This window comes from Salmo salar, chromosome 21 (assembly GCF_965601325.2).
Source record: "Salmo salar chromosome 21, fSalSal1, whole genome shotgun sequence".
NCBI classification, from domain to species: Eukaryota; Metazoa; Chordata; class Actinopteri; order Salmoniformes; family Salmonidae; genus Salmo; species Salmo salar.
Genome location: NC_138311.1, coordinates 33,555,505 through 33,578,065, shown reverse-complemented (window position 1 = coordinate 33,578,065; position 22,561 = coordinate 33,555,505). Strand labels below are relative to the sequence as shown.

Genomic DNA, 22,561 nt, shown 5'->3' with positions numbered 1-22,561 from the left:
CACTTCTCGCACCAAAGTACGTTCATCTCTAGGAGACAGAACGCGTCTCCTTCCTGGGCGGTATGACGGCTGCGTGGTCCCATGGTGTTTATACTTGCGTACTATTGTTTGTACAGATGAGCGTGGTACCTTCAGGCGTTTGGAAATTGCTCCCAAGGATGAACCAGACTTGTGGAGGTCTACAATTTATTTTCTGAGGTCTTGGCTGATTTCTTTTGATTTTCCCATTATGTCAAGCATAAGTTTGAAGGTAGGCCTTGAAATACATCCACAGGTAAACATTTTCTGGAATTTTCCAAGCTGTTCAAAGGCACAGTCAACTTAGTGTATGTAAACTTCTGACCCACTGGAATTGGGATACAGTGAATTATAAGTGAAATAATCTGTCTGTAAACAATTTTGAAAAATTACTTGTGTCATGCGCAAAGTAGATGTCCTAAGCGACTTGCCAAAACTATAGTTTGTTAACAAGAAATTTGTGGAGTGGTTGAAAAACAAGTTGTTTTAATGACTCCAACCTAAGTGTATGTAAACTTCCTCCTTCAACTGTATATGCACATATCTACCTCAATTACCTCGTACATCAACTCGTTACTGCTACCTCTTGTATACATGTTTTTCTTACTCTGTATTTATTCCTTGTGTTATTATTTTTTTCTTCCATCACTGTTAGTCTACACTTGTTTACAAAGCATATGACAAATACATTTTCATTTGATGGATCTGCATTCTAAAAGGGAAACAGATGAGGCTGTGGCCTCAGTCAGACAATTTCTGCTGCTTCAGATCATCTATTCTTATCTGTTGAATGACAGAGTGGAAGTGATTCAGAGCTAGGTGGTAGGTGAAGCCACAAAGCTACATGGTAGGCAACACCCACCAACTAGTAGGCTAATAGTACAGTGAGGGGGAAAAGTATTTGATCCCCTGCTGATTTTGTATGGTTTGCCCACTGACAAAGAAATGATCAGTCTATAATTTTAATGGTAGGTTTATTTGAACAGTGAGAGACAGAATAACAACAAAAAATACAGAAAAACGCATGTCAAAAATGTTATAAAATGATTAGCATTTTAATGAGGGAAATAAGTATTTGACCCCTCTGCAAAACATGACTTAGTACTTGGTGGCAAAACACTTGTTGGCAATCAGAGGTCAGACGTTTCTTGTAGTTGGCCACCAGGTTTGCACACATCTCAGGAGGATTTTGTCCCACTCCTCTTTGCAGATCTTCTCCAAGTCATTAAGGTTTCGAGGCTGACGTTTGGCAACTCGAACCTTCAGCTCCCTCCACAGATTTTCTATGGGATTAAGGGCTGGAGACTGGCTAGGCCACTCCAGGACCTTAATGTGCTTCTTCTTGAGCCACTCCTTTGTTGCCTTGGCCATGTGTTTTGGGTCATTGTCATGCTGGAATACCCATCCACGACCCATTTTCAATGCCCTGGCTGAGGGAAGGAGGTTCTCACCCAAGATTTGACGGTACATGGCCCCGTCCATCGTCCCTTTGATGCGGTGAAGTTGTCCTGGCCCCTTAGCAGAAAAACACCCCCAAAGCATAATGTTTCCACCTCCATGTTTGACGGTGGGGATGATGTTCTTGGAGTCATAGGCAGCATTCCTCCTCCTCCAAACACGGCGAGTTGAATTGATGCCAAAGAGCTCAATTTTGGTCTCATCTGACCACAACACTTTCACCCAGTTGTCCTCTGAATCATTCAGATGTTCATTGGCAAACTTCAGACGGGCATGTATATGTGCTTTCTTGAGCAGGGGGACCTTGCGGGGCTACAGGATTTCAGTCCTTCACGCCGTAGTGTGTTACCAATTGTTTTCTTGGTGACTATGGTCCCAGCTGCCTTGAGATCATTGACAAGATCCTCCCGTGTAGTTCTGGGCTGATTCCTCACCCTTCTCATGATCATTGCAACTCCACGAGGTGAGATCTTGCATGGAGCCCCAGGCCGAGGGAGATTGACAGTTCTTTTGTGTTTCTTCCATTTGCGAATAATCGCACCAACTGTTGTCACCTTCTCACCAAGCTGCTTGGCGATGGTCTTGTAGCCCATTCAAGCCTTGTGTAGGTCTACAATCTTGTCCCTGACATCCTTGGAGAGCTCTTTGGTCTTGGCCATGGTGGAGAGTTTAGAATCTGATTGATTGATTGCTTCTGTGGACAGGTGTCTTTTATACAGATAACAAACTGAGATCAAGAGCACTCCCTTTAAGAGTGTGCTCCTAATCTCAGCTCGTTACCTGTATAAAAGACACCTGGGAGCCAGAAATCTTTCTGATTGAGAGGGGGTCAAATACTTATTTCCCTCATTAAAATGCAAATCAATTCATAACATTTTTGACATGCGTTTTTCTGGATTTTTTTGTTGTTATTCTGTCTCTCACTGTTCAAATAAACCTACCATTAAAATTATAGACTGATCATTTCTTTGTCAGTGGGCAAACGTACAAAATCAGCAGGGGATCAAATACTTTTTTCCCTCACTGTAGCATGGCCAGATAGTGACCGGTGACATGCTCCAACATGTTCTCTCTAAGTCATAACTTAAACATTTTCAAGGACCTGCATAAAGAATCATTGGATGTCTGAGTGCTTTTCATATTTCAGTTAGTGACCATCTGATGACATGCTCCCCACTTCACTCCAGTTTGTTCCAAGTTCTAAGTACTGGTCTAAACTGGTCCAAACTGGGCTGACCCGAGCCACTTTCTCTCTGTCCCTGGTGTTAATTTGGGAGCTAATCTAGATGATCTCCACACAATGACAGCCTCACACAGACTCACTCCTATGGCTCCCTGCCCTACTGCCACAGACATCACATTCACAACAGAGACAACACAGATAAGCATCTCCCTATTCAACACCATAGTCCCCTCCAAATTTGTCACCAAGCTAGGGACCCTGGGAGTGAACCCCTTTATCTGACACTGGATCCTGGACTTCCTGACAGGTCGGACACAGGTGGTAAGAGTCGGTAACAACACCTCTGCCATGCTGACCCTTAACATGGGGGCCCCTCAGGGGTGTGCGCTTAGTCATCTCCTATACTCCCTGTTCACCCAGGACTGTGTGCTGTGTGCTGACGACGATGAATAAGCCTACAGGGAGGAGGTCAGAGACTTAGCAGTATGGTGCCAGGACAACAATCTCTCCCTCAATGTCATTAAGACCAAGGAGCTGATCGTGGACTACAGGAGAAAGAGGTTAGAGCACGCCCCCATCTACATCAACTGGGATGTTGTGTAGAAGGTAGAGAGCTTCAAGTTTCTTAGTGTCCACATCGCTAAGGACTTAACATGGTCCACACACCTCCGCACAGTCACGAAGAAGGCACGACAGCGCCTCTTCCTCCTCAGGAGGATGAAAAGATTTGGCATGGGCCCTCGGACCATCAAAAAGTTCTACAGCTGCACCATCGAGAGCATCTTGACTGGCTGCATCACCGCTTCGTATGGCAAATGCACTGCCCTAGACCGCAAAGCATTACAGAGGGGTGCGGACAGCCCAGTACATCACTGTGGCTGAGCTCCCAAGCATCCAGGACCTCTATACTAGGCAATGTCAGAACATTTCTAAAGACTCCAGCCACCCAAGCCATAGACTGTTCACTCTGCTACCGTCCGGGGAACAGTACAGAAGCATCGGCTCTCAGACCAACTGGCTCCGAGACAGCTTCTACCCCCAAGCCATAAGACTGCTAAATAGTCAAGTAATGGAACCCAATCCATCTGCACTGACCATCTTGCACTGGACCTATGCACACTCACTAGACCAGAGGTCTCCAACCTTCTCCAGCATGGAAGTTACTTAAAAAAATGAAACGTCGCAAGCTACTTATTTGTATCTAGCTTTCAAATAGGCACATTGTTTTCTTCTCCTCTGCATCTCTTCCCAGGTTCTTAATGTACAAGAGAAAGTAGTGCACTGTTCTTTGTCAATATACCTTGTAAAAAATGGTTGATAAACTACTACTAAGGGGGTCCTAGGGCTGGGCAGTATACCGATGCACGGACCCGTTTGGGTTTCTACTTTACCTTCTATAACGGTATTTTAAATGTTTGGTTTGTTAAATGTGATACGCCGTGTGTAACGTCCATTTTTATAGTTTACGCTACTTGAGTCATCCCTCTCCGCTCTCTTTCCACACAGACCTAGTCCCACCTCATCACTCAAGGAGCGCATGTTGTTGCTTGACCACAATACACTTTCGTTCAGTCTGCATGGTCAATGCAGCACATGCAACAATGTTGATGACGATGTTGTTTCTACTTTGACCTTAATATAACGCGACAAGCGTTCTATAATTACAATATTAGTTTGTGTTTCTCACATCTGCAAACAGCTAGATTGTATTTTCTTAGTAAGTTAAGCTAAATTGTGTTAGCCACTAATGCTAATCGCTAGTTAGCTGGCTAGCTAATAAAAGTACTGACTCAGAGCAAACGTAGCTAGCTAATAGCAGTACTGGTGGAGGCCAAAATCAGCATGTTGTTTGTGCAACAGTATCTTCTAAATCAAAGAGGAATAGGCGAAGCATGAATAAGTTTAATGCAGCCAAAGACTATAGGGTCCCATAGGAAACAATGAACATCACTTTGGTTCCTACTCTGTCACAATAACTCATACATGGCATTTTCATTCATTCTCATGTCAAACACTGTATTCAAAGTGCCCACTATTATTTATATTCTAACTATAGAATTATAATAAACATTCTATTTCCATGATTCCAAAAGTTCACCCAAGGGTTTTGATCTAAATCGCAATTGCAACATTTGGTTAAAAATAAGGCCTAGTATTTTTGCCCATATCGTGGCAGTGTGGAAATGATCTCAAATGAGTGCAGAAATTGATGGAAATGCAGGAAATGATTTAAAGTTGAATTGAACAGTATAAAACAATCTGAATGGAGAAACACCCATTGAAATAATTTAGAATATATATATATATATATATATATATATATATATATATATATATATATATATATATATATATACATACACACACACACATATATATATACATATATATATATATAATGTGTGTGTGTGTTGCCACCCTAGGGTCACGCACTATTCATAAAGCAAATGTAGAACTTTCATTAATCAAAAACATAAAACACCGTCACATTTGAAAATTATCATATATTTTGGCAATATCGCCAAAAGTTCTGTTACATTTTTACATAACATATTTTGGGAAAATATATGGTTTTAGATTGTTTTTCACTCTTAAAATTACAATTGTTCATAGTGAAGCAATGAAATTGGATTTTCTGATTTCATGTCAACGCTTACATTTTTGGGGGGGGTCTGGAAGAAAACGAATACATTAAGATTTTTAAGTGTAATTACATGACCCTCCAGCATGACAATGCCACCAGCCATACTGCCCATTCTGTGCGTGATTTCTTGCAAGTCAGGAATGTCAGTGTTCTGCCATGGCCAGCGAAGAGCATGGATCTCAATTCCACGTTTGGGACCTGTTGGATCAGAGGGTGAGGGCTAGGGCCATTCCCCCCAGAAAATGTCCAGGAACTTGCAGGTGCCTTGGTGGAAAAGTGGGGTAACATCTCACAGCAAGAACTAGCAAATCTGGTGCAGTCTATGAGGAGATGCACTGTCGTACTTAATGCAGCTGGTGGCCACACCAGATACTGACTGTTACTTTTGATTTTGACCACCCCTTTTGTTCAGGGACACATTATTCAATTTATGTTAGTCACATGTCTGTGGAACTTGTTCAGTTTATGTCTCAGTTGTTGAATCTTATGTTCATACAAATATTTACACAAGTTTGCTGAAAATAAATGCAGTTGACAGTGAGAGGACGTTTCTTTTTTTGCTGAGTTTACATACCACTTTCAGTCTACATCTTCCATTAACTACCTCTTAATGTAAGAGTCACACACATCATGCAACACTCACAAATCTACATAGTGGCTCAGAGGAGGGCTAAGATGGCATGTATCCCGGAAGAGAGAGAGAGCGAGAGGAGAGATTCCCACATGAAGACAAGACACTGACAGTGGACTGTAGATGAGCAACAGTGAGGTTAGAGCAGGCCATTAAAATAAACATACCAAGCTGCCTGCCCTGTCCTGCCTGGCTGTCTAGCGGTCATTAATCTGTTGGACCAAACAAAGACCGAATGGCCTGTCTCTGCTCATTAGAACAAAGAGGAGTCCTGGCCTACGACACAGTGTTGCTGGCTGCTCTACGACAGTAATTTATAGTCTACATGGAGAAAAACTTGCATCACAGAGGTCTTCTTCAGGTGACCTTTTCTTCTTATGCCTTAATTGGTTTTCACAGCATCATTAGCCTACATCATGACTGCCCAAACCTTTTCCTGGAGATCTACTGTCCTGTAGGTTCAGTCCAAACCTAATTTAACACACCTGATTCAGCTAGTTAAGATCTTGTTGAGCAGCTAATTAGTAGAATCAGGTGTGTTAAATTAGGGTTGAACTGAAAACCCACAGGACAGTAGATCTCCAAGAAGTGGGTTGGGCAGCCCTGGTCTACATGGAAGAAGAGTGACATGTCCTTTACAAAACAATGACTGCCACTTGTATCAGTCATGGTAAACTAGAAGAAACTCCAAAATAGCCCAACCTAACAACACCGCAATTCACTGTGAGAGGTTTTCATCATTATGTCCAACAACAGAGTTAGGGCTGTGAATGTTGTGAAAAAACTCCTGGTCCTAATAAAGAGATGCATATCAGTGAAATTGAGGAATCTGCCGGCACAAGGACAATCCAATGTGTCTATTATTGGCTAAGGACAAGAGCCATAGGTACTTGCAGGGTTTGCAACCAAAAAGATAACGTGATGAAACCTTGTGTTTTGAATGGGATCCAACTAAACAGAAAAAAACAAACATCAGCAATATGACTCCATATGCCTTGCATTTGACGGTGGTAAAAATCAGGCCACTATGAGCATTGAGGATGAGAGGGAAAACAGTGGAAGGCATGTTGTCAATTAGCCTAGTACAATCCAGGCAGAACAGTCATCTAGTACTATAGTGGCAGAACAGTCATCTAGTACTATAGAGGCAGAACAGTCCTAGTAGGCAGTCATTTGCTCACGCTCTCCTAACACTAACACCCTGGTTGAGTGTGCAGCAAATGTAATGAGGTTACCACTGAGTTAGGGTTGAACAATATTATGGTAGTTTCAGATATCAAAGATGATTGACAGCCATCGTCGATGGTGACAGACGATGTATAGCCTATTTCAACTTGACTGGCACCACGCAGTAAAGAGCAGAATGCAACAGAACAATGTACACAGAGCTAAGATATTCACCATTAGCAGCGCAAAATGTCCAGTCAGAAAATGTGTTCAGTTTTTTCTCTCAATGTCAGATGTTCTGGGCCATATAGTTGGAACCTTTCTTTTGTTTGTTTTGTGGACGCTCAAGTGTCTACTTATTTTAAAAGTCAAATTTTGTATTTTATCTCCATTGGATATGAATATGACTTCAGTTGTAATGCATGCTGACTTTCTCCGGCCGTGATACTTCATGATCAAACAAAACATTTATCTAACGGCGAGCTAAGCGCTCTCTGAAAGTTTTAAGTCGCTTCAGAATAACCTAAAAACATGATAGGCAGATAGCCTAGTGGTTAGAGCGTTGGGCCAGTAACTGAACGTTTTCTGGAAGGAATCCCCGAGCTGACAACGTAAAAATCTGTCGTTCTGCCCCTGAGCAAGGCAGTTAACCCACTGTTCCCTGAAGACGTGGATGTCGATTAAGGCAGCCACCCGCACCTCTCCGATTCAGAGGGGTTGGGTTAAATGCGGAAGACACATTTCATTTGAAGGCATTCAGTTGTACAACTGACTAGGTATCCCCTTTCCCTTAATAATGAGAGAAGTAGAACAAACACCAGAAAGATAGAACAAGTAGTTTGAACAAACCTTACAGTTGAGCAAAGCATAGTCTACCATACAAGATATGATGCATGCATCCCTCTTACCTGTCATTGCAAACCAAATGGCCAAAAGCCATATTAATTCAAATAGCCTATCAAAAGCATTAAGACAAGGTAAAGTTAAGAGCATTTCCCAAATAGGCTATTCTAATAGTGTTTAGTGTCTTAAAGTTGCCGCTTTCAAATGGGAACAATTGTGAAAGTCAGAGTCTAGGCGATTCTCTATCACAGCTTTATTTTGAATGACAAATATCGCATGCAACAAGGTATGAAATTGAGCAAAAAATATCAAGAGGGAAAAATATTTGGTATGGACCCTCAGATCATCAACATTTCTACAGCTGCATCATTGAGAGCATCTTGACTTGCTGAATCACCACGGCAACTGAAAGGCACACGACCGCAAGGCGCTACAGAGGGTGGTGAGTACGGCCCAGTAAATCACTGGGGCCGAGCTCCCTGCCATCCAGGACCTCTATAGCAGGCGATGTCAGAGAATGTCAAAGACTCCAGTAGGGCTGGGCAATATAGCCTGAAAATCATATCTAAATGTATTCAAATTTATGAGTAATTCACAATATATACAGCGCCTTCTGAAAGTATTCACACCCCTGAAATGTTCCACATTTTGTTGTGTTACAGCCTGAATTTAAAATGGATTAAAATAGATCCCTTTGAGCATGGTGACGTGATTAATTACACTTTGGATGGTGTATCAATACACCTAGTTACTACAAAGAGACAGGTGTCCTTCCTAACTTATTTGCCAGAGAGGAAGGAAACCGCACATTGATTTCACCATGAGGCCAATCGTGACTTTAAAGGCTGTGATAGGAGAAAACTGAAGATAGATCAACAACATTGTAGCTACTCCACAATATTAACCTAATTGACAGAGTGAAAAGGAGGCCTACACAGAATACATATATTCCAAAACATGCATCCTGTTTGCAACAAGGCACTAAAGTAATACTGCCAAAATGTGATAAAACAATTACCTTTTTGTCCTGAATACAAAGTGTTATGTTTGGGGCCGCACACCTCTCCACATTTTCAAGCATAGTGGTGGCTGCATTATGACATGGGTATGCTTGCAATCGTTAACGACAGGAGAGTTTCAGGATAAAAAAGAAACAGAATGGAGCTAAGTACAAGCAAAATCCTAGAGGTTAACCTGGTTCAGTCTGCTTTCTACCAGACACTGGGAGATGAATTCACCTTTCAGCAGGACAATAACCTAAAACACAAGGCCAAATCCAGACTGGAATTGCTTGCCAAGACAGTGAATCTTCCTGAGTGATAAAGCTTGAAGAACTAAGAAAATAATAAATGGGCAAATATTGTACAATCCAGGAGTGGCAAGCTCTTAAGACAATTAGCCAAAAAGAGTCACAGCTGTAGTCGCTGCCAAAGGTGATTCTAACATGCATAAATTCAGGGGTGTGAATACTTATGTAAATTAGATTTCTTTATTTCATTTTCAATAAAATTAGCAAACATTTCAAAAATATGTTTTTACTTTGTCCTTATGTGGTATTGTGTTTAGATGGGTGAGCAAAATAATTGTATCCATTTTGAATTCAGGCTGTATCAACAAAATGTGGAATAAGACAAGGGTTATGAATACTTTCTGAAGGCACTGGACCTAGATTTTTCAACGTTCACTCCAAATAAGCTTTGTTGCACAATTAAAAGGTCAATACACTGCATTTCAAACAGTCAGGAATAATGTAATGAATTCAGGGCTTGTAAAATTATAACTAGGCTAAATATAAGCCTTCAACCATAAGACCCACTAAAAATGTTATCAAAATAGCTTAAACCTGCTTTTTTGCAATAGTCACTGATCTTACTTTTAAGTCTATGAAAAGGACAATTTGTTACAAATTTAACCAGAACCATCACATCCACTAATGATGACCAACGTATTGTAGCAGGCATAGAAAATGAACACAGGTCTCAAACAATCTCTCAAGCACAAGCTAACGTGCTAGTGATGGGCCAGCCAATCTTTATATTTAAAGTCATGCCAACTTTGATATATTCGCTTGCTAACAAGGTAGAACAGTTGAAATCTTATGAATAGGCTTACATCCTCCTGTCATTCTCCAACTGTTCGAACAACATAGCCTGTTCACTTTGTTTAGATTGTTGAAATCAAGTGGCCTACATGGATAAGAAGATGCTTATTTCTCAGAATTAGAACAGATTGCCAATTCCTGATATAAATTAGTACCGTAAGCGCACCTGAATATAAGCCGCAGCCACTGAATTTAAAAAATATATATTATTTTGAACATAAATAAGCCGCACATGTCTATAAGCCGCAGGTGCCTACCGGTACATTGAAACAAATTAACTTTACACAGGCTTTAACGAAACACGGCTTGTAACAAAAATAAATAGGCTTTAACGAAACACGGCTTGTAACAAAAAATAAAAAAAATGAGCAGTAAGCTTTCGTTGTCTTTTTGCACTGAGTCAATTCCTCACGCTGCTGTTTCCAACGTCTTATAATCGACTCATTAAGACCAAGCTCCCGTGCAGCAGCTCCATTTCCTTTTCCAACAGCCAGATCAATCGCCTTCAACTTGAAAGCTGCATCATATGCATTTCTCCGTGTCTTTGCCATGATGAGGGTGACAAAATGACTACCGTAATCAGAATGATGGGAAGTTTGAGAGCGCTCGATTTAATCTAAACAGTAAACAAATAAGTTTTTGACCTTAACCTGTTCGGCAATTTCATTGGTCTAATGAAAGCTTCATGCCGCCCAAAAAAATGTAAGCAGGAAAAATCCATATATTAGCCGCGTCATTGTTTAAGCCGCGAGGTTCAAAGCTGGGAAAAAAGTTGCGGGTTATAGTCCAGAATTTACGGTATTTTATTGCTCATTTATAAAAAACACTGACTAGACAGCTAGCACATAAGTCTGTTGCAAAAATGCTGCTAGTGGTACGTGGTACTGCAATGACACGCGCAACAGAAACTGAGCGTACATTTTTCACAATCATGTTCATTCATACTCTCATTTTGGTATGGTCTGCTCTACATAAAAAGGGTATCATTAGAAAGGTTAACTTCTCTATTACAGTAAAATAATATCTGTTTCAGTGTCCATATGACCCATTCTGTTGGACCAAACCTCAAATGCAAATAGAGAGCTTAAACTGCTTGTTGTCAGAGTGGAAGAAGTGATCTTTCATCGTCGTTGTTGATGTGAGTGGCAGAGTAAGGGGCTTGGTGTCTGTGTGCGAGTGGGAAGGTGCGCCGTGCGAATTAATTCAATATATCGCCCAGCCCTAGACTCCAGCCACCCATGTCATAGACTTCTCTCTGCTACCGCACGGCAAGCGGTACTAATGTACAAAGTCTGGAACCAACAGGACCCTGAACAGCTTCTAACCCCCAAGCCATAAGACTGCTAAATAGCTAATCAAATGGCTATCCGGAATACCTGCATTCAAACACATAACATGCGCGCACATGCATAATGACGCCACACACACATTCACCACATACGCTGCATCTACTTTCAATTATCTACAGTGCATTCGGAAAGTATTCAGACCTTGACTTATTCCACATTATTACAGCCTTACTCTGAAATTATTATTATTATTATTATCATTATTATTCCCCCCCCCTCATCAATTTACACACAATACCCCATAATGACGAAGCAAAAACACGTTTTTACACATTTTTGCAAATGTATAACAAAAAAAAATACATTTAAAAAAAAGTGAAATATCACATTCACATAAGTATTCAAACCCTTTGCTCAGTACTTTGATGAAGCACCTTTGGCAGCGATTACACCCTCGATCTTCTTTGATATGACACTACAAGCTTGGCACACCTGTATTTGGAGAGTTTCTTCCATTCCTCTCTGCAGATCCTCTCAAGCTCTGTCAGGTTGGATAGGGAGCATTGCTGCAGAGCTATTTTCAGGTCTCTCCAGACATGTTAGATCGGGTTCAAATTCGGGCTCTGCCTGGGCCACTCAACGACATTCAGATGCTTGTTCCGAAGCCACTCCTGCATTGTCTTGGCTGTGTGCTTAGGGTCGTTGTCCTGTTGGAAGGTGAACCTTCACCCCAGTCTGAGGTCCACTCTGGAGCAGGTATTCATCAAGGATTTCTCTGTACTTTGCTCCGGTCATCTTTGCCTCGATCCAGACTAGTCTCCCAGTCCCTGCAGCTGAAAAACATCCCCACAGCATGATGCTGCCACCACGCTTCACCGTAGGGATGGTGCCAGGTTGCCTCCAGACATAATGCTTGGCATTCGAGCCAAAGAGTTCAATCTTGGTTTCATCAGACCAGAGAATCTTGTTTCTCATGGTCTGAGAGTCCTTTAGGTGCCTTTTGGCAAACTCCAAACGGGCTGTCATACCATAAACGCCTGATTGGTGGAGTGCTGCAGAGATGGTTGTCCTTCTGGAAGGTTCTCCCATCTCCACAGAGGACCTCTGGAGCTCTGTCAGAGTGATCATCGGGTTCTTGGTCACCTCCCTGACCAAGGCCCTTCTCCCCCGATTGCGCCGTTTGGCCGGGCGGCCAACTCTAGGAAGAGTATTGGTGGTTCTAAACTTCTTCCATTTAAGAATGATCAAGGCCACTGTGTTCTTGGGGACACTGTCAACTGTGTAACCGTATATAAGACAGGTGTGTGCCTTACCAAATAATGTCCAATCAATTGAATTTACCACAGGTGGACTCCAATTAAGTTGTAGAAACATCTCAAAGATGATCAATGGAAACAGTTGAATTTCGAGTCTCATAGCAAAGGGTCTTAATACTTACCTTATTTACGTATTTGTTTTTTTGTCTAAAAACATGTTTTGTCATTATGGGGTATTGTGGGTATATTACTGAGAAAAACAAAATGTGGAAAAAGTAAAGCGGTCAGACACCTTGACTTTTTCCACATTTTCTTACGTTACAGCCTTATTCTAAAACGGATTTAAGAAAACTATTGCCTCAGCAATCTGCACACAATACCCCATAATGATAACCTGTTTTTGCTTTTTTATACATTTTTGCAAATATATTTAGAAAACCTGTCATTATGGGGTATTATGTTACTGATTTTTTTTTAAATCCTCAATATACACATGCCATTTTGACATATATATATATTTTTAATACATTTGCAAAGAGGCGTCTGAATACTTTCTGAAGGCACTGTATGTACATAGGTACCTCAATTATCTCGTACTCCTGCACATCGACTCTGTACTGGTACTCCCTGTATATAGCCATGTTTTTACTCGTTATTGCTATTCGTTATTCACTGTGTCACTATTTCAATTTTTATCTTTACTTACAACTCGTAAGTAAGCATGTCACTGTTAGTCTACACCTGTTGTTTACGAAGCATGTGACCAAAAAAAAAGATCTGATGAAAGGCCTACTCTACACAGCCTATTTCCATAGCCTATTATTAGTAAAATAGGCTAACCTACCTACCACGTATAGAATTAGGCAGTAAGGCCTGATATGAGAGGAAGATTAGGCAAAAAATGCTAATCATTGAATAATTATCCAGTTCTGGGGAACTCAGAGTTGTTTGCCTGCAGCCGGGACCTTGATGATTTACAACCCATCACACAGCCAGCTAGGCTTCTTACTGTCACTTGCGGGTCGGCACACACAGACACACACCTCTTTCGTGCAACAGCTCCAAATGAAGGAAGGCTGATAAAAAGAGATTTGGCTCCGAAATATATTTTGACATGATTTCTCTTGTCACGCCCGTAGAATGCGAGCTTGTGCTAGCAGTCCTTTTAAGATGTATTTTTCTGTTTCGTTTTTAACCAAACAAATATTGGCCAATATAGGGCGATACCTTCATATATCAATGTTTTATGGGTACTTAAATCACAATAGGACAAAGTTTGACATCGCCCAACCCTACACTGAGTGAGCATTCATTCCTTCCCGCTGCCTGCGCTGGTTGGTTGTGCTGATTAACTCTGACAGCGGAGCTGCCTAGGCTGTTTAGGCGTGCCACTGACACAGCCAGTCATCATTATCACCAACATCATCCTACTGACATCTGTTGCAGCAAGCTCTGTGAAGTACTGAAAAAAACTAGGCCTACACATCTAACCAACATCAATGACCATACTATCCCCATTTGCAGAAAATATAATTGTATTTATTGAGGTGAATAAGGCTAAACTCAATACAAGTCAATGTAATGTTATTAATTATTTAAACAGAAGGTAAACCGCTGGTTAGGAGGCTAATTCACCAAGACAATCTGCTCATTTGTGAAAAGGGCTTTGGGCTGCGAGCTCAAATGCTGCGTTTATTAAAGACTATAATCCACATTATCCTCCTAGATTACACATTCCTCAGAGTACACCATCATGTGACAGCAGTAGCCATCCCTCAGGTCCAATATAGCTACGGCTGGGGAGGTGAGCCGCAGCCCAGGGGTTTCTAACAGTAGCAAAGACCTCCACATGACCACGTCTAGCTGGCTGTAGAATACTCAAAACGATTAAGACAAAGTTATTGTTGGTCCAAAACCCTGGTTCACTACACTTCTCTACAAAGTTGGCGTGCTCTAAACTGATCACACAGAGGTACCATATTCCAGAACCATTACCTAAACTCCGGTTCTAGACAAAAGTAAAAAAAAGTTTAAGTTGGTAACCTAAAAGCTGCTAGTGTGCAAAGCTTTACATTCAAATCAATAAGTTAACATTACATTATTTAACATAAGTAGCAAGTTTCCCTCCAGTATTACATCCACCTGCATTATCCTACCTCTATCAGATCATTAAATGGCTTCTATCAGATCATTAAATGTTCATGGACCCTAAACCACCTTTTCCCTGCAGTAAGACATCAAAGTGCTGAGTGTGTATGGCAATCCAGCCTCTCCTTGTTTCCTCTCATCTGCACTGATTGGAAAGGGTGAAAACAATATTGTGGTAGCAGAAAGTGGTCTGTGCAGCAGGATGGATCTGTCTGTGACGTCTGTCAAAAGCTGACACGACTGGGGCACTATGAGTGTGTGTGTGTGTGCGCATGTGTGTGTATATACATACACTAAATGCAGTCACTGCAGTCTGAAGTAGTCAAAATGTCACCTCCAGCTGAGCATTGCACTGTCTAGTGTCTAAGGTGGAGGAGGGGCAGATTAGCATAGAGCTCTCTCAGACAGTAGGTGCTGTCTCACACTGTTTTGTCTACCATCTCACACGCAGTCTGGCATCCCATTCACCCACACACGGTGCTGCCGTGGCGACCTGGATTCCCCCAATCCAAACCAGACTAGCTCAACCACCACAGCACACATCCTAGCAACCACAGACACTCAGCAGGTTGCACCATTCCACTAGGAAGTACCCAATGATGTACAGTGCATTCAGAGAGTATTCAGACCCCTTGACTTTTTCCACTTTGTTACGTTACAGCCTTATTCTAAAATGTACTAAAAACATTTTTTTCCCTCTCATCAAACTACACACAATACCCCATAATGACAAAGCGAAAACATGTTTAGAAAATTTGGCACCTTAATTAAAAATAAAAAACAAATAACTTTACATAAGTATTCAGACCCTTTGCTGAGACTCAAAATTGAGCTCAGGTGCATCCTGTTTCCATCGATCATCCTTGAGATTTTTCTACAACTTGACTGGAGTCCACCTGTGGTAAATTCAATTGATTGGACATTATTTGGAAAGGCACATACCTGTCTATATAAGGTCCCACAGTTGACAGTGCATGTCAGAGTAAAAACCAAGGCATGAGGTCGAAAGGAATTGTCCGTAGAGCTCCAAGACAGGATTGTGTCCAGGCACGGATCTGGGGATAGGTACCAAAAAATGTCTACAGTATTGAAGGTCCTCAAGAACACAGTGGCCTCCATCGATCTTAAATGGAATTAGTTTGGAACCACCAAGACTCTTCCTATAGCTGGCCGCCTGGCCAAACTGAGCAATCATAGGGAGAAGGGCCTTGGTCAGGGAGGTGACCAAGAACCTGATGGTCACTGACAGAGCTCCAGAGTTCTTCTGCGGAGATGGGAGAACCTTCCAGAAGGACAACAATCTCTGCAGTCCACCATTCAGGCCGTTATGGTAGACCGGCCAGACGGAAGCCATTTCTCAGTAAAAAGGCACATGACAGCCCGCTTGGAGTTTGCCAAAAAGCACCTACAGGACAAGATTCTCTGGACTGATGAAACCAAGACAATGCCAAGCATCACGTCTGGAGGAAATCTGGCACCTTCCCTACATGGAAGCATTGTGGTGGCAGTATCATGCTGTGGGGATGTTTTTCAGCGGCAGGGACTGGGAGACTAGTCAGGATTGAGGGAAAGATGAGCAGCGCAATGTACAGAGAGATCCTTGATGAAAACCTGCTCCAGAGCACTCAGGACCTCAGACTGGGGCAAAGGTTAACCTTCCAACAGGACAACAACCCTAAGCACACTGCCAAGACAACACAGGAGGGGCTTCGGGACAAGTCTCAATGTCCTTGAATGGCCCAGCCAGAGACCTGAAAATAGCTGTGCAGCGACTCTCCCCATCCAACCTGACAGAGCTTGAGAAGAGCTGCAGAGAGGAATGGGAGAAACTCCCCAAATACAGGTGTGCCAAGCTTGTAGCGTCATACCCAAGAAGTCGAGGCTGTAATCGCTGCCAAAGGTGCTTCAAAGTATTGAGTAAAGGCTCTGAATACTTATGTAAATGTAATATCATTTTTATTTCATAAATGTAATCAATTTTATAATAAGGCTGTAATAGCATGCATTAAGGTGTCTGTAATAGTATACATGTGGAAAAAACTAAAGTAGACAATTGCATTTCTGTCTAGCAAAATATTATTATTTTTTTTTTTAACAAAAGCTGGGGGAGTGCCAAGATGGAGGCACGTGGCTTCAACACAGCGCCCCCGATCAGTCATCTAGTGTATATATAAATAATTGGTTGTACCCTGGTTCCCCCGATTCCTCCCTAAAAAGTGCACTCACTGCTACAAGGCTAGAATGCAACGTCATGTTCAGAACACTGTATTTTAAGGCCAACACTGACTAAACATTTTATGGTCTGAATGCCATTCAGCACATCAGAAACAACATTAGGGAATAAACTGTTTGCTGCGGATAAATGAGAAAACATGGGACCATCTCTTTAGTTATATTGTCTGTATCAGCAGGCCTACTACTGTAGTGGATTAGTGGATATGTTTAAGAAATATTGTTCTATACCCCAAATCAAATCAAGCAATCAATTGATCAAAAACCTATATTAAAGGCTTAGATTTGGGACTCACCCATCATCGTCTCCGTCCACAGCTTTGAAGAGTCCGGCAGAGGCGGTTAAGGCACTGACCACGGTGGCGGCAGGGTTACTTTCAGTCCCCAGCCCTGTGCCTATCTCAGAGCCACCCTCCCCAGCCAGCTTGGGCAGGGCCTGTGCCAGGAAGGCAGACTGGTGCTGGAAGAGCAGGCGCTGGGCATCCTCCAGCTGGGTGGTGGTGAAGGAGGGCAGGCTGGCATACAGGGCGCTGGCCTGGGCAGCCACAGCCTGGGGCATGCTGACCCTGGGTGGCTGGGACTGGGGGTGAGATTGGGCCAGTCCACTGCTGTTCTGGGGCTGGGGGTCGTTCTGGGGGTTAGAATGAGGCACAATGGAGGCTAGGCAGCCCTGGTTTGGGGGGACTGGCAGCTGGGTGGCAAGTCCTTGGGCTTGGCCTGGGAGTGACTGCTGCTGTTGTTGATGGTCCAGGGGGAGAGGGTGTCCTTGTGGCTGCTGCCCAAACCCGGGCACTCCTGGGCCCATCTGAGGCATTAGCCCCGTTCCTGCCGCAGAGGCCTGGAGAGAGGTCTGCTGGGGCTGCTGTTGGAGAAGACCCTGGGGTTGGAGCATGGAGCCAACCACCTGCTGCTGCGGGACTCCCATCTGCCCAGGTCCAGGCAGGGCCTGTGGGAGAGCAGGTTGGGGTAGGCCTGCCTGGGGGTGAGGGTAGTCTGGATGCATACCTCCAACCTGGCTAAGCCTGTGCACTGGGGCTGCATGGGAAGGGACAGAAGGCTGCTGGGGAAGAGCATAGCTCATCTGCTGCTGATGCACCCCCACTAGTCCCTGAGCTGAGGCTGGGGCTGGGATAGAGGCTGCCTGGGCGTAGGTGAGCGGCTGTTGGGGCATGGGAGTGGTAGGGTGGCCTAGGGTGGTCTTGAGGCCAGCCATGTTGATGGTGGCAGGCTGATGAGCACTGGCGGGGACTGAGGGAGCCACAGTGGTCAGCAGGTGAGGCTGGGACACCCCCATGGGGAGGCTGGGGTGGGAGGTCTGGAAGGCCTTAGGGGGGTTGGAGTAGTCCTGATAGTGAGACTGGGGCTGGAGTAATGGGGGGGCTCCGGCCTCTCCACTGCCAACGTTATCTGTGTAGTGACTCAGTGTGCTGACTGTGCTGTTCACTGAACTCCCACTGATGCCCTCTCTCTCCGACCCCCCTGTCACAATCTCAGGCCCGCACGGTCGCATGCTCTCCACACCCCGTCCACTAGGAAGAGAAACCTCAGAGAACGAGAGGGCAGGGGCTGAACCTGGGGTCTCCTTGTCATAGTACTCAGTACATGTCCATCTGCCCTTTTTAAAAGGCTCCGAGCTGGAGTCAAGCTTGACCACTCTGAAACGGGAGCTGGTGGTGGCAGGAGCTGGTGTTGGGGCTGGCTGGGAGGAGGGGACTGAGGCTGAAGCCATGCCAGAGCTCTTCTTCCCTGGCTGGGGCATGGCAGCTCCTCCACCCTGGGTGCCACTGGAGGGCCCCAACACCACAGAGGCAGTGGCAGCAGCAGAATTCATAGTGATGCTCGAGTTCACAGTTCCAGAGCTTTGATTTTGTATCAAATTGATATTGGAGTTGGTGTTGCCAAAGTTACTCCCCATCAAACCTCCAACCCCACCACTGCTACTCATCACACTGGGGGGGAAGCCACCACCACTGCTGCTGCTAGCGCTGGTGCTAACCCCCCCCATCACAGGCACATTGGAAGAGATGTACATATCCACAATACTAATATTGCTGGTCAGGGGATTAGCTATGCTAATGGTAGCACCAGCAGTAGAGCCATGCATTCCAGGGAGAGGGACAACTGCTACAGGCTGAGCAGCAACACTGGCACAACCCACTGAAACATTCTCCAGAAGGACCCCCATGGCAGAAGGCATCTTTGGGCCACCACCAGCTCCTCCAGACGTGGGGGTTGAGTGGGGGGCTGAGGAAGGAGGCTGAGCCAGGGCCTGGTGAGGATGATTATGTTGCCCCTGCTGATGGTGGTAGTGGTGATGATGATGGTGGTGCACATTCCCGTTAACCATCCCTCCGTGCTGGGGTCCCTGGATTAAGGAGTGGGGGGGCTGGTTGGGGGAGACTGCCCCGGGTGTGACCGCCTCATGGAAGTTATTCAGTGTCTCCTCCGAGGAACTCCTCTCACCCCCAGCCATGTCGTTGGCCTTAGAGAGGGAGACATCCAGGATCTCTGAAGAGGAAAGATCCTCCGTATGAGACTCATCCAGATCATCATAGCTCTCTGTGTCTTCTGCTATGCTGTTGTTGGTGCTCACAGAGATCTGGGCTGGGGTCACGCTAGTGATCTGGAAGCCGCTTTTCTTCTTCACCTGTGACCCAGAGGACAGAGCCTGGGGCTGTGGCTGGGAGTGCAGATTCAGGCTGTGGGGAGGGTGCTGAGGCCCAGGGGAGGATGATCCAACAAGGGGTTGAGACTGCATCAGGAGGGGGGATTGGTAGTCTTCAGCGGGGACGTGGCTGTTGCTAACAGCCGAACTAGCTGGTGTTGACATGGGGCCACTCCCGGCACCAGTGTTAATGTTACTACCCCTTCTAGGAAAATTCGCCGGGTGCGCCATCTTTCTGACGCTGCCAGAGTCTCCTGCAGAATCAGGATGGTGCATTTTGAAAGATTCCAGGGGGTAGCGGCTAGCCTCTGATAGTCTCGTCTAACGTTACAATGTTTTGGGGCCGCCGTTTTGACAAAGATTAGGTCAAAAGACTGATATTTAACAATATAATATCAACTGACAATAAATAAATCCGTCTTAAAGACAAGGTTCGATTATTTAGCTTTTATGGGTATATAAACGTCCCCTCTCGTGACGGAGAATGCTCGCGTTTGACAGTCGATTGGCGAGCCAAAATGCTAACAAGCTAGTTAGCTGGGCTAACGTCAGCTGATGGGCTTGTTATCCAGTCACATACGCGTATGTTCTCACACACAAGCCAGCATTTCGTCGTTTAATATCTTATCTCAATAGGTAGCTATCTAAAATAAATTGCTATAATAACACAAAGAGAGTATGTAGTACACATCTAAAGCGAGAGCTGAGATAGAAGTGTAACGTTAGCTCGCTCCATCACTATCCACACACTGTGGAGAGTCGCATTATTTAATTTCTCAGAAGCCCCAAAAAATTAAACAAGCAATCCTTTACCGATATATGGTTATCCTTGGGATAATATATCCACTGAAATGTCTCACAAAACAGTTTAATCCATTCAGACAAGTCTTTGTTATAGTCCAATGTTTGCTGTATCACTCCCTGTTCCAAGAGCTATCTACAGCCAGTCCGCCTTCTTGCACTGTGACTCGAGCTGTTGGTGTGTGACGAGACCGAAGGGGGAGGAGAGAACTTGCTAACATGGCGACCGCGCATGCTCACTGACGCCCAGACTAGCCAGACATAAAGCAGTCTGGGGATAAGAGGGTGGGGGAGAACAGCGGAGAGACAGGCAGGCAACTCACAAAAACTAGCTTCAGAAGACCTAGAATAGATCATCAAAATACCGATGGACACAGACGATGGGACTAAATGACTCTTACAGAATATTCCCATTATCCTTGGGCAATTTTACTGGATAAAATTCTATGTGGTTAACATAATTTCAAATAGGCTTATGAGATGGATAGGGAAATGTGTTATTATCAGTGTCATCATGCCAATCACATTTTCATGAACAGAAGACGAGAGTATCAACATGAGGTGATCAATCACTCAAAGTACATATGTGTTCCATCAGCCATGTATAGTTATGCAGTTATCATAGGGCCACAGACTTCTGTTTTCCCTTTAATGTCTGACCAAAAGAACAAAAGGAAATGTTTTTGGTCTGAACAACACAAACAACAAGATCAGTTGTGTTTTTACTGTGAAACAAAAGTCATGCAGAGAGGTACTGGACTATTCTGCAGACAGAACAGAGCTACCAGACACATGTGTTCACTGCATTGAGGATTATTCTACATGCAGGGCTGCAACCTGGTCTCAGAGCATTTTGTATTATTCTGTACGTACATCTGTGAAATACAATTTAGTATGATATGTTAAGTTTCGCATGGTATGTATTAATTTGTGGATGTCCATCATCCATTTTGTATAATATATTACGAATTACAATTCGTATGATATGTTATGAATTTGCAAAAATACTATATGTTACAAATTTTGAAAATGTATCATATGTTACGAATTCTAGCTAGATTGCTAACGTTAGCTATGCTAGGGGTTAAGTTTAAGGTTAGTGTTAAGTTTAGGAGATAGGTTAAAGCAGAGGTGGGCAACTCCAGTCCTCGGGGGCCTGATTGGTGTCACACTTTTTCTCCATCCCTCACAAACACAGCTGATTAATCAAATTGCATTCTAAACTGAAGATCCTGATTAGGTGATTATTGGAGTCAGGTGTGTTAGCTGGGGCTGGGGCAAAACTGTGACACCAATTAGGCCCTCAAGGACTGGAATTCCCCACCCCTGGGTTAAAGGGTTAAGGTTAGGGGAAGGGTTAGCTAAAAGGGTTAAGGTTAGCTAACATGTAGTTGCAAAAGTCGCAAGTAGTTGCAAAGTCGCAAAAAGTAATAAGTAATTGAAAAGTTGCTAATTAGCTAAAATGCTAAATTTGTCCGTGATGAGACTCACACCTGTAACCATCTCTTATTTTTTATATATATATCTTTTTTAAATGTAACCTTTATTTAACTAGGCAAGTCAGTTAAGAATAAATTCTTATTTACAATGACAGCCTTCCCCGGCCAATGCTGGGCCAATTGTGCACCGCGCTATGGGACTCCCAATCATGGCCGGATGTGATACAGCCTGGATTCGAACCAGGGACTGTAGTGACACCTCTTGCACTGAGATGCAGTGCCTTAGACCGCTACGCCACACAGGAGCCCAGCGGGAGCTTATGTAACGAAACCAAACGTAACATATACTAATTTAAGCATCTCGGATTTACATTTACTATGTTACGTCTAGTCTATGAGACCAGGCTGAGGTATTGTGTGTGTGTGTGTGTGTGTGTTGTGTATTGTGTTGGTACTCCAGGTCAACAACCCCTCCCATTGCCAGGAAGTGTGTTCTGGTTGTGTGTGTATTTGTGCCTGCATGCGTGTGTGTGTGTGTGTCTCAACCTCCCTGTGTTCCGGTGCTTTCTGCTTTATCAGAACAGACCCACCTGTTGTTGTGAATGTCTTAGTGAATAACAGCAGATAGTCTGATCCAATCTGGATGTGCTTTGTTTGGCCAACTTCTCTGACTATTGTTTCGTCAA

General features: G+C 43.8%; 1 protein-coding gene across 1 annotated transcript in view; it reads right to left on the bottom strand.

Moving 5' to 3' along the window:
* LOC106582217 (TSC22 domain family protein 1) overlaps positions 1-20,611 on the bottom strand; it is an 83,519-nt gene extending 62,908 nt beyond the window's left edge. The window contains exon 1 of the mRNA XM_014165072.3: positions 17,267-20,611. Within this exon, the coding sequence (XP_014020547.3) occupies positions 17,267-19,911 (2,645 nt within the window). The 5' untranslated portion in view covers positions 19,912-20,611. The remainder of the gene's footprint in view (positions 1-17,266) is intronic.
* Between the last annotated feature and the right edge of the window lie 1,950 nt (positions 20,612-22,561).